Source organism: Hydra viridissima, unplaced genomic scaffold (assembly GCF_058129835.1).
Source record: "Hydra viridissima isolate aposymbiotic clone 2 unplaced genomic scaffold, HvirCarnegie_v1 scaffold_10, whole genome shotgun sequence".
NCBI lineage: Eukaryota > Metazoa > Cnidaria > Hydrozoa > Anthoathecata > Hydridae > Hydra > Hydra viridissima.
This window is the reverse complement of record NW_028324309.1, coordinates 17134831-17148524: the sequence shown is the minus strand read 5'-3', so window position 1 is coordinate 17148524 and position 13694 is coordinate 17134831. Positions and strand designations below refer to the sequence as shown.

Sequence of the window (13694 nt, the reverse complement as noted above, 5' to 3'; positions counted from 1 at the left end):
TGTTGAAACAGGCGAGGTCACTGAATACAAGTCTCTTTACAAAGCAGAGAAAGAAACTGGTCATGGATGGAGATATTTTAAGCTTCGAGATGGAAAGGTGGTTAATGGAATCAAGTTTGAATTTTTAAATTCTGAAAATCTTCAAAAAAATTTCTTCTCTTAACAAAATGAGATAACATCGTATTTGAAAAATTTGCTGAGGGAAAATGGAGTCACCAAAACCTCGAACAATTTATTAGGTCTGTTGATGCTTGCGGTTGAAAATAACTTGATCAGTAAAGATGAGATTTTTGAAAGTGTGAAAGAGTACAAGCCAGTAGGTCGGCCAAGAATACATGAGCCTAGAGAAAAGAATGATGATCCAAAATGGGACTGGCTTCGTTCAGTTAGAAAAAATCCAATCACTGTGAGAATGACCAATGTTGAAACAGGCGAGGTGACTGAATACAAGTCTCTTTACAAAGCGATGAAAGGAACTGGTCATAAATGTAAATATTTTGAGCTTCGAGATGGAAAGGTGGTTAATGGAATCAAGTTTGAAAAGCTTTATCATTGATTTTTTAACTTTGCCGTGTTAAAAAATTGGATTAAAAAAATCATGGCGGAAATAAAAAAGATGGAAAGGAAGTACGTGATTGAATTTGACACCATAGGTCGTGTACATGTGTTTGATGAAGACAAAAAAAATTCATGCGGCTGGATGCGAATTTACTGCACATGACGAGTGGGGAAGAAAGTACACCATTAGATTTGATGAAACAGGTCAAGCGCATGTATACGACTCAATAAGCGAAATTTTTGCCAACTATCTTGCAGCTTAAAAATTTGAAGATTTTCCACGCTTTTAATTCTTTTTTGAGGAATTGAAAGTTTGCTGAAAAAAATTGAATTCATGATGAACAATTTACGATGATTAAAAAAGATGGGTAATATAAATGGAAAATATGTGACAGGTCCCTCTGGTGAGCAACTTTGGGAGAGTCGATATGGATTTAGTCTTCCTTATGTTTTTGACTCTTTCGGAAAAAGGGTCTTGATTCAAACTGATGAGTATGGACATCAATATGTCGTTCGTGTTAATAACTTGGGTCATCAGTATGTGGAAATGCTCCATGGTCATGTCAGCGCCGTCACTGTTTTTGAAGAGCATGGAGACGAGATTGAGTTTGACGAAAATGGTGAAAGGTACGTCTGCTTCAACGATGGACTTATTGAATATATGATGGATAAATATGGTCATCGCTATCATACATTTGAAACAAGACTTGTAGTTGAATACATACATGATATACCATATGCAATCGTCTTGAACGAATCAGGGGATCAAATTGTTATTAATGTTCACAGTTTAACTGGAGATTCAACACTTGGTTATGAGGAAATTAGTATTGAGTACAGAGATGGCAATCACTATCTTGCCAGTTTCACAGACCCAAATAGTCATGAACAGATTTTAAGCCAAAAACAGATGATGAAGTTTATGGAAGTGAAAAAAAAGACTTTGAAGACTAAGAGGTTGAAAAAAGGTCTCATTAAAGGCAAGCGCAAAGTGTGATCCAATGGAAAATTGAATTCGGGTTCATTAGTTTCTTGACATTTTAAAACATGTCTGATGATGCTTAGATGGAATATGAGATGGAAGATATGAGAAGTCGGATGGAAAGAGAGTTGGAAGCAAAAAACATGTTAGAAAACGATATTATTGCAGAAGAATGGGAAAAATATTCTGGTTGGATGGGAAGATTTTGCGCTCCTGCTGCTTAAATAAATTCGAAGATTTTCCACTCTTTTAATTCTTAAAAAGAATTGAAAACGGTTGTCATGGTTACCATCGTAATTTTTTTCACGGAAGACTTTTCGAAGAAGCCGACAGTGCGCATAGATTTTTAAAAAAAATTGAATTGACTTAAAGAAAATCACGGCGGAAATAAAATGAATCGCCAATCTTCAGAAAAATTTATCGCGAAAGAGCGAAAAGATGAAAGTGTCGAAAATTTTTTTCTTCCGTTAATAAAAATGGAAGATAAAGCATTGAAAAAAATCTCAATGGCATCATTACGAAGAGATGCTAACGAAAGAGCTATTAAAGGCTATACCAAAATGACAAGGGAACAGCTTGTTGAAGCTATAAGAACAACAAAACCTGTCATCGGCCTTATAAAAGATGTTAAAGATCGAAAAGATCGAAACTATTCCAAAATGACTGTAAAAGAATTAAGAGAGATGGCTAAAGACCGTGGCGATATCAAAGGTATCTATAAAATGAAAAAAGCCGAGCTCATTGATGCAGTACAAATTCGAAGAATTTCCAGTGATTCAAAGCCTGTCATTGGAGGTGGTTCACGTAGACGCACGACTGAGGCAAGACCTTTACCTGCTCTGCGTCCGGTTTCAAGACCTGCTCCAAGTCGTCAAAAGCCTGTCATCGCTCCGAAACCATCAACAATTCCACCGAGACCTGTCGTGCAAAAACCTCCTATTGCTCCGAAACCTACCCATTTGCAAAATCCTGTTCCAACAGCAAGAACTGGATGGTTTTCAAGATTAACGACAGCTGTATCCAACGGTTTCAACCAACTAAATGATCTCGTTAAACCATATGTTCCAACTGCTGTGAAAAATGCAGTGAGCAGTGTGAGAAATGGAGTGGAAAAAACGATCAAGTCAATCAAAGACGTTGCATTTGCTGCTCCGAGCCCAATTGTTCAAAAACCTGACATTGCTCCAAAACCGCGTGAACGACCTTTTACAGTAAAGTTTAATATGACTAAGCATTCAGCAGAACGTTCAACCCGACTATTTTCATACTTTCCTTCTTCTCATTACCAAGACATTGCTCCTTTTTTAAACTTGGTGAGAGAGTCTGCTATTCAAACCATGGAAGGAGAAAGAAACACAAAGGTAAGAATTATTTTAACCTGCGAAATGAAGCGTGTAAGCATCTTAACAGGTGAAGAGACTACTCAGACGGCTAACTTTTCATCCAACTCAGAGCTTTTATTAGAGGGTACAGATGTAAGAACGTTAATGACTGAAATGGAAGAAAAAATCTTGGAGCGAAGCGCTAATTACAACAAGATGGGATCCAATTGCGTCTAGTCAAAGATTTTAAAAATGGATGTCAACTTTATCGATTATGTACCTTTCAGAGGCTCTTCATACATGGAGCTGCCTCCCAAGTTGAAAAACAAAAAAGCAATCATCAACATGGAAAACGAAGACAATGAATGCTTCAAGTGGAGCGTCACCAGAGCGTTGAATATGAAAAATATGCATAATGAAAGAATTGATAAAGACTTTGTTTTAAAATCAGAAGAGCTCAATTGGGAAGAAATAGAGTTTCCTGTAAAGGTAACTCAAATTGAAAAGTTTGAGAAAAATAATCCTGACATCAGCGTGAACGTCTTTCACTATGAAATGAATAAACCTCAACCTATGCAAATATCTAAATTTCATGATCGAAAACACTGTGTTGATTTGCTATACATCTCAAACAAAAACAACAGCCATTACTGTCTCATTAACAATTTCAGTCGGTTTGCCGGCTCCTCAGCAACAAAACATCAACATAAACAATACTTTTGCAGAAGGTGCATGCAAGGTTTCAACCAAGAAGAAAAGCTTCAAATCCATCAAGAATACTGCTATGATAACGCTCCAATGAGAATCGATCTTCCTAAAGAAGGGTCAACCCTTGAGTTTAAAAACTACAACAATAGTATGAGAGTTCCGTACTGCGTCTATGCTGACTTTAAAAGTTTCATCAACCCCATCGATGACAGCACTGAATATAATAATAAAGAGTCGTATACCAAACAATACCAAAAGCATGTTCCAAGCTCTTTCTGGTATTACATCGTAGGACCTGATGGTTTTAAAATTAAATCTTTTGAGTACACAGCCAAAAGCGATGAGGACGACGTAGGTAAAAAGTTTGTTACCAGTCTTGAAGCTGACTATATAAAGATTTGTGACGATAGTTATTCACAAAAACAACAATGGAAGAATAAGCCAATAAAGACTGATGAGGATGAAAAGAAGTTTGAAGCTGAAACCGAATGTCACATCTGCAAAAAGGATCTTAACGGTGATAAAGTATGGGATCACTGCCATTTGACTGGAAAGTACCGTGGTGCTGCTCATGATGCTTGCAATAAAAAATATCGAATTCCAGAATTTATTCCTGTTATCTTCCATAACTTGACTGGCTACGACAGCCATTTGTTCATCAAGAGATTAGGTGGGAAAAACGGAAAACTCAATTGCATACCCAACAGCGAAGAAAAATATATCAGCTTCTCAAAAAGCATCAAAGTAAGAGACACTATTGATAAGAAAGGCAAACCAAAAAAAGTGTATAGAGATTTGAGGTTTCTTGACAGCTACAGGTTCATGTCTTACAAATTAGAAGATTTAACTGACAACCTTGTTAAAGATTTGTGTGAGGAGTGCTCAAAATTAGACCCTAAAACATGCAAAAAGAACTGCCTTGATAAGAAAGGTAAAAAATGCAAATGCAAAGCCAATTGTGAAGATTGCGCTTCTAGAAGATCGAAAAAAGGAGACATCATGTGCAAAAACTTAAACTCATTCTACAGCGGAGAACAAAGAGATTTGTTACTAAGAAAAGGAGTTTACCCCTATGAATGGGTGGACTCGATTGAAAAGTTTTCCGAAACGCAGTTGCCTCCGAAAGAAGCCTTTTATTCCAAACTAGACGATAAACACATCAGCGATAAAGACTACGCGCATGCGCAAAACGTTTGGAAAGTATTTGGATGCAAAACCTTTAGAGATTACCACGAGCTATACAACAAGTCCGACGTGCTGAATTTAGCAGATGTCTTTGAAAATTTTAGAGACACTTGCATGGAATATTACGGTCTTGACCCTCTTTGGTATTACACGTCTCCTGGTTTGGCTTGGGATGCCATGTTCAAGGAAACTAAAATTAAATTGGATTTGATAACCGATATTGATATGCTCAACATGATCCAAAAAGGAATACGCGGTGGAATCTGCATGATATCCAACCGACTTGGAAACGCCAATAACAAATACATGAAAAACTATGACCCCTCAAAACTATCCAAATTCATTCAGTATCTAGACGCTAATAATCTTTATGGATGGGCTATGAGCAAACCTCTTCCCGTTAGAGGATTCAGATGGATGACTGAAGATAATCTCAACAATTGGTGTTGCATGCCGTGCATTCTCGAAGTCGATTTAGATTACCCTGAAGAGCTTCACGATTTACACAACGATTACCCTATGACTACTATGAATTGCGGATTCTGGCTCATTGATACTTTTTGGCTCATTGATACTTTTTGGCTCATTGATACTTTTCTATACTTAAGGAAATTCAAGACGCGATATCGATTCTGACTCATTGACCCATTCCCATACTTAAGGAATTCAAGATGACGCCGTGTTTTTAATTTTCTGCAATCATGAATTGTGATTTATAAAAATGCCGATGTGTTATTTTTATAATAATGTGATTTGTATATGTTCATGTTTTCAGTATGCCATCCTGAGTATATATTTAATCATCATGTCCGAAGAGTTGATCATAGTCTATAAATGTAAAGCACGGTTTTAGTTTGTAATGTCCGATAGCAAATGTTCTGTGAGTGCCATCATTCATTCGTATCCTCTTGTCGTCGTTAGCGCTGAGAGCCACTTTGTTGATTTCTTCGGTGTAAATGTCATGGTCATGTGATCGTATAACGTTCATGGATGTAAGCTTTTCTATCTCATTCATTAAGCAGTCGTAATAGTCTTGATGAGTGATGTGTTTTTGAACGACTTTCTTTTTAACCCCTTTGCATCTTTTCTCTTCTTTTTCATTAAAGAGCTTATAGGAGTATAGCTTAGGACGAAGTCCAACAAACTCTTTAATTATTTTTCCACCAGCCTCGTCTTTGAACATGCCGATAATCTTATTATTTAACCCTACTTTAAACCCAACGTTTTCAATAGCAGGATGTTTTTAGAAAAGTTGCTCGTGTCAAATTTGGTTTCAAGATCATCGACAATGTCCTGATAAAAATCGTCTGTTTCGATTTCGTAAAACAGAGAGTCAGTATCAGTCATGAGTAATTTCAGCTTATCCCCGTATTTAGGTTTCATGTAGTCGTAATGATGCTCAAACATGAGAATTTTGCTTATGTCTAGAACACACAGTCCCAAGTAAACAGGCTTGTTGCAAAAGAGTTTTGTTCTTTTCATGTGAATGGCTGCAAGGTTTTCATCAAAAATGGTATTTCTATCATAATTAGGCTTTCTTGACAATTTTAAGACTTCTTTTCTTGTGGTGATGAGTTTAATATCAACATGCTTTCGAATATTCTCCATGGTTTTTCCAAAGACAGAGTTGTTCATGAGTTTAAAAAATTCTTTATCAGATTCGTTTGTAGCTTCTTTTCTTTTATCGGTGTTGATATCAATGTATTGTTTCATGAAAGGTTCTTCTTCAAAGGTGATGCCACGATGAATTTTGGTAATGATCAATCCAAGTCGTTCATAGAGTTTTAGGTTTTCATGATAAATGATATATTTTTCCTTGTTGTTTAAATTAGGAACAAGCTTGTCCACTTTATTAATTTTTAATCTTTCAGGAGCCAAAGGATAGTCGTTGTGTAAATCGTGAAGCTCTTTAGGATAGTTCAAGTCGACTTCGAGAATGCAAGGCATGGATTTCCAATTTAAAAGTTCATCTTCAGTCATCCATCTGAATCCTCTAACAGGAAGAGGCTTACACATAGCCCATCCATATAAATTATTTGCATCTAAATACTGAATGAATTTCGAAGGCTGTGAAGGATCATAATCACTCATGTATTTGTTATTAGCAGTTGCATGTCGTTTGCTGATCATGCAAATTCCACCGCGTATCCCTTTTTCTATCATATTGAGCATATCAATATCAGACAGAAGCTCTAACTGAATTCCAGTTAGTTTCAACATGGCATCCCAAGCCAAACCAGGTGAGGTGTAATACCAAGCAGGGTCGAGACTGTAATATTCCATGCAAGTGTCTCTGAAATTTTCAAAGATATCGGCAAGTATCAGCACGTCAGACATGTTGTACAGTTTTTGGTAATCTTTAAACGTTTCACATCCAAATACATCCCAAACGTTTTTTGCATGTGCATAGTCTTCACAGCTTATTTCCTCATCATTCAGTTTGGAATAGAATGCTTCAATAGGAGGCAATTGCGTTTCGGAGAACTTTTCAATCGAGTCCACCCATTCGTAAGGGTAAACGCCTTTTTTTCTTAATAAATCAAACTTTTCTCCAGAGTAATATTGAGCAACGTTTTTGCATTGATCGTTGTTTAGATTTTTAGCTAGATCTTCTAACTTGAAACTCATGAACCTGTAGCTGTCAATAAACCTCAATTCTTTCCATATTTCCTTTAGTTTACCCTTCTTATTAATAAATTCTCTCACTTTGATGCTTTTTGAGAAGCTGATATATTTTTCTTCATTGTTGGGTATGCAATTGAGCTTTCCACCTAATTTCTTGATGAACAAATGGCTGTCATAGCCAGACAAATTATGTAAAACGACAGGAATGAATTTTGGAAGTTTATAATTCAAGTTGCATTTCTTATGTGCAGCACCACGGTACTTTCCAGTCAAATGACAGTGATCCCACACTTTATCATCGTTAAGGTCTTTATTGCAAATATGACATAGGGTTGCAGATTCATAATCTTTCTCATCCTCATCCGTTTTCACTTTCTTTTTTACTATATCAATCTTGTCAAGAATCTTTATAAGATCTGATTCAAGCATGGTTATAAACTTTTGAGCTACGTCATCCTCTTCGCTTTCAGCTGTGTACATGACTGGTTTTTCTTTGTAAAGACTATCGTCAAAGCATTTGATATAATAGCAGAAGGAGCTTGGAACGTGCTTTTGGTATTGTTTGGTGTACGACTCTTTAGAATTCGGTGTGCAAGTGTTAAGAGGTTGGATAAAACTTTCAAAGTCGGCATAGACAACGTATGGAACTTTCATACCCCTTTGATAGTTTTTAAACTGAACAGTCGCCCCTTCTTTAGGAAGTTCGATTCTTACTGCATCGTTGTCATAACAATAAGGTTGATGCTGTTGAAGCTTTTCTTCCTGGTCATAGCCTTGCAAGCAATTTCTGCAATAATGTTGTTTTCTTTTACCTTTTGATGTTTGTGTAGATAATAACCGACTCAAACTTTTAATCACGCAATAATGGTCAGTGTCTTCGTTTGAAATAAACAACAAATCAACACAGTGCTTTCGATCTACAAAGTCAGATATTTTCAAAGGGTAAAGTTTTTCATTTTCATACCCAAAGACGTTAATGCTAATAGTTGGATTATTCTTTTCAAACTTTTTGATTTTATTAATCTTGACAGGAAACTCTATTCCTTCCCAATTCAACTCTTCTGATTTTTTAATCAAGTCTTCATCAATTCTTACGTTGTTTTTATTTTTTAGATTCAACGCTCTGGTGACGCACCACTTGAAACATTGATCGTCTTCGTTTTTCATGTTGATGATCGCCTTTTTGTCTTTCAGCTCTTTAGACAGCTTAATATAGGAAGAGCCGCTGAGAGGCTCGTAATCAGTAAAGTTAATGTCCATTCTTAAAATCTTAGACAGGATACTATTAGACCCCAACGCATTGTATTTAACACTACTTTCCAATACTTTTTCTTCCATCTCACCCATGAGCTCTCTTACATTTGTAGTTGCTAGAATAATCTCCGATCTTGATGAAAAGCTTGCTTCCCGAGTCACTTCTTCACCAGTCATCATGCTTACAGATTTCATTTTGCACGTTAAAATAATTCTTACTCTGGTGTTTCTTTCCCCTTCCATGGTTTGAATGGCAGACTCTCTCACCAAATTAAAAAAGGATGCAATGTCTTGATATCGAGAAGAAGGTCTATAAGAAAATTGCCTCACAGAACTCTCCGCTGAATGTTCAGTCATTTTAAACTTTACTATAATTGGCTTTGGCAAGGGCTGTTTGTACACTGTTTTTGATACAAGCGATTTGATAGACTGTATCTTTTTATCGATTTGTTTTGCTGATTCGCTCACATTCTTCTTGACTGCTTCAGGAACGTAGGGTTCTATCCATTCTTTAACATCGTTAAACTTAGTTTTAACATAGGATGTTACACTTTTTGTAGCTGACGCCAGACTTGAAAAAAATGAAGGTCTCTGTGGAATGACTGGTTTTGGCGCTATAGCAGGTGTTAAATCTGAAACAGGCTCGTCAAGGATAGGTCTTTGCAAATGGGCTGGTTTTGGAGCGATAGGAGGCTTTATCACTGCAGAAGAAACAAGCCTTACTTTTGTCGGCTTTATTGAAACTTTTACAGCTGGCCGAACAAACCTAACCACGGTAGGTCTTTCAGGCAAAGGTCTTGCCTCAGTCGTTCGTCTACGAAAAGTAGCAGGAGAAGAGACAACTCTAGGAGGCTGCAAAGCCATTATAAGTTCTCCCTTTCTCATTTTAGAGTATCCTCTTATTTTTTGCCCTTTAGCAATTTCTTTTAATTCTCTCACCGTTTTGTTTTCCATTTTATTAATAAGATTTTTTTTATTTATATCATTTTTTTCAATTTTTAAATTCAATATAAGAATTTAAAAACTTCTTGTTCCAGAAATCTCATACTTGTATCCATCAACTACTTTTCCATTTCGACATTCAAAGTAATTCCATCCATGCCCCGTCTTTTTCTGTGATTCGTAAGCAGACTTGTATTCCACCACCTCGCCAGTATCAACATGAGTTATTTTCAAACGTAAAGGATTATTTCTGATTAAGCCAAGTCTTGCATATTTAGGATCAATAGGCTTCTTTTCTTTTTTCTCATTTTTTCTAGGTCTTCCCACAGGTCTCACCTCTTTCGATTTTTCCAAAATTGCATCTTTATCAATCAAGTTGTTCTCAATCGCAATCATCAATAATGACATTTTATTCTCTGACGTTTTGGAAACGCCGTTTTCTTTTAACAAATTTTTTAAAATCTTTCTTGTATATATCATCTTTTCTATATACAAGATTTTTTTTTAAATCAAATTCGATTTTTTTTAATTTATGACATTGATATAAAGTATTTTAAAAAATCACTAGTGATTTCCATGGATTCGAAGAATCTTAAAGTTTTCATACACAATGTCATTGGAAGCGAGCGAATGATTTAAAATCGCGCTTTTTAGATTTCCAGAAATCTTTTTCTTCTCCTCGAAATCGCAATCCAAACCAAGCACATACTTGTCAATCATTCTTAGCTTTTCTTTTTTAGGTAAGTCTTTCCAAGTACTGAGACGCTCTTTGATTTTCTTTTCCATTCGTGAATATTCTGTTTCGCCATTCCATACAAGTTGGTAAAGCTTGTCTCTCTCTTCCTCACTGTACTCTTTTGGAATATTAAAATTCCCGTTTTCAGTGATGTAAACAGATTCACGAAAAACACCTGTTTTTCCAAATGCAAGAAGCTCAAGATGTCTTTTTTTATTTACGTCAGTCTCTTTTATACTACATTCTGTAAAAAACGGAAAAAACTGTTTCATTTTATTCTTCTTGTAACAAATTTAGATCTTTTTTCGGTCTACCCACAGGTCGCTCTTCCTTCACGTCTTTAATCCATTCGTTTTTATCAATCAAGTTGTTCTCAACCGCAAGCATCAATAATGACATTTTATTGTTTGACGTTTTGGAAATTCCGTTTTCTTTCAGTAATTTTTTCAAATCCTTTTTCGTATATCTCATTTTTTTATTTAAAAAATATTATTTTGAAAACATTTCAATAAACAATATTCATTCTGCTTCCATCTGATTTAAGTCTGAGCAATTTATCGGAAATGAGAACAGCAAAGGCTTGAGTGTTTGCAGGAACGTTTGCATTGAATGTCGCTTTTATTTGCACATCTATCACTGAAGTTTTTAACCTCTCAGCCTGCTTGCTTACATCGAAAACAAAAAGAGGACAAATGTACCTATAATTTAAGGCAGACAAATTGTGTTGAGTTATAATATCGTTTGTTCCATAAAGTCTATTGTCAAACTTAGAGGCGTCTCTATAAGCTCTTGAGTATTTGTTGTTATTAAAGTCTAAATTGTAATCAACAGCGGGATACCTTTCACTGTTTAAGGTGACATAGATGTTTTTCAAGTCGCAGTGATCAAAGACTGAAGGATTTAGTTCTTGACTTCCAGATTTATTGGTTTGAAATCCAACAATGACATACCTAGGCCTTTCACTAGCAGATCTTGCGCTTAACCTCCAACTAAAGTTGTTGGATACAGGAACAGCGATGGTATCACATTGTCTAGATCTGAACGAAAATGGGACATCTACTTTTGATTCAATGATTTTGTAAAGATTGTTGCTAGCTGCTACAGAGGGTGTGACATGAGGCATAAACAAAGATAATTTAGTCAGATCTACTTTTCCTGCAGCTGTTGCAGCTGCTCTAAAAATAGCATCACTATCACCCTTTCTCACAAGAGCAAGTGTATGCTTAAATCCATAGAGCACTTTATCGTAATCATCGCAAAATCCAAAAATGTGTTTTAAAGGAATGCAGAACGAAAACGTACCTTTTTCTTCACTTTTTGTAATGATGTAATCTTGTCTATTTTTAAATCCAGTGTTGTTGACAAGATCTGCTAAAGCTGTTACGTCTCTCTGCCACAGCTGGTTCATACCCTCTGAAAGTTGAAACTCCACTGGGTATTTGAGGTATCCAATCATGGTGGTAGCTTGTCCAGGTTCGTAAATGGTTTCCACCTCTTGATTCGACAACTGATAAGAAATCTGACTGAACATGTACATGATACCGTTGTTAGCAAGAGCAACGACGTCTGCATCAGCGTAGGAAGTTCCATCCGCTTTTAAAAGTCTTCCTTCAACCAAAAGGTAAGCCTCAGATGGAAGCGTGAACAAATCTTGTTGCTCAATATTTATTCTTATTTCTCCATCCACGTTTAGATTCTTATTCACTGGTTCGTATTCATGAAACTCGAATCTCTCAATTTCTTCATCAACAATAATCTCTTCTGTAAAATTTAAAACATCTGAATTTGCCATTTTTATACGTCAAAGAAAAAAATTTTTACATCCTCATGCAATCAAAAGTCCATTTCCCTTTTTTAGATTCTTTGAAAGTTTTACCAGGTCTTGTATTCTAATCGCATTCTTCTTCGATAATCCCGATCCAAACATGGAATATTCATCTATAACCGGTGCTGCTGCCGCTCTGTTAACAATGCTTGAAATAATTTCTTTGCTTTTAAGGTTGAGATCATTCTTTGCAGCTTCATGGGGCTTAGATCCTTCGGATCCATGGAAATTCGAAGAATTTTTAGGAGTTCCAGTCTTGGCATACAATTTCTCAATGGTCTTTTTACCTTTATCAATAGCCACATCTTTAGCAGTGGAAATGGCTGCAGAAGCTAACTCTTTTCCTGCAGATTTAGTAGCCATGATTGCTTCTCTTCCCAGTTCAGTTTTTGCAATTTTATTAGCCAAAGTAGATGCTGCTCTTGAAGCGCTTGAAGATGCTGCTCTTCTCAAGAAATTCTTAAGCGTGTCAATTATACCACTTCCACCCACAATATGCTTCTTAACATATCTATTTCTATAAACGATCATTTTTTATTTCCAAAGATTTTTATTTCATATCGATATACGCGATCATAGCCTTGTACTCGTCTTTATTGATCCTATTCTGTCTCAACAGCTCATCGCATATGCTCACAGCCTCGTTTCTTGAAGCCGTGTTTCCAGCATGTCCTGCAGCAATGCTCAATTCAAGCTTTTCCACAAGAGCGTTTGGATCGCTCGGAAGAATAATCACACCATAACCTTTTTTTTCTTTAAGTCTGCTTTCAATAGGTATGATGAATTTATTGTATTTCTCAACCTCTGTTACTTTAGGCTTGTTCTTTCTTGCATCTAGCTTTACGGCTCCGCTATCTGCTAATATTTTCGAGTAATTAGCCACATCTTCATCCGTCGCGTTGAAATTCTTTGAAATGTTCGGATTGGTCATCAACTCCCAAAGACCTTCTGTTCCTTCATACCTTTCGCCGCCGACAATCATATCATTTCCGTCAAACAAAACACCCATTTTTCCAATCGTATATCGACCATCGTTTTTACTCAATTCAAACTTGTTCTTAAAACTTTTAAATTTAGCTCTTACATCCATATCAATCAAACTTCTCAAAAACACATCTCTTTTAGGAAGAATAGACGACTCTTCCATTCTTGATGATTCTAAAAAAGATTCATTCCTAGGCGGGTCTTGATCAGTCTTGATCTCAGTCTTGATGTTATCGATCATCTTTTTATTGCTTTCAATCAGAGGCTTGTAAAGCTTGCTCAAATCAGTCTGAAGATTAGCATCATAAATATTTTCATTCAAACTGTCTTGATAGATTCTTTTTCTTCTTTCAACAAGTTCTTTCACAATTTCATCTCTCTTGTTAGGGTCAAGTATTTTAAAAAAGGACATTTTTTAAAACACAAGAAAAAAAACTTAAACGTTAACTTATATGTGTTTTTAAATTCGCTTGCGAATCCATGGAAATCTACGATTTCTTAAACATATTATTGAACGCTTTTATCGCGTCTTCTCTTCCTTTTTGGATCAACGACTCTTTGGTTATCTCGTCA

The 13694-nt window shown here is 36.0% G+C and overlaps 1 protein-coding gene across 1 annotated transcript; it reads right to left on the bottom strand.

Moving 5' to 3' along the window:
* Positions 1-10817: 10817 nt before the first annotated feature.
* Positions 10818-12668, bottom strand: LOC149883411 (uncharacterized). The gene is made up of 2 exons (XM_090101073.1): positions 12425-12668; positions 10818-12052 (listed from the first exon to the last, which is right to left on the bottom strand). Exons 1-2 carry the CDS (start codon positions 12666-12668, stop codon positions 10818-10820), a joined length of 1479 nt encoding a protein of 492 aa, XP_089957199.1.
* Positions 12669-13694: the final 1026 nt, after the last annotated feature.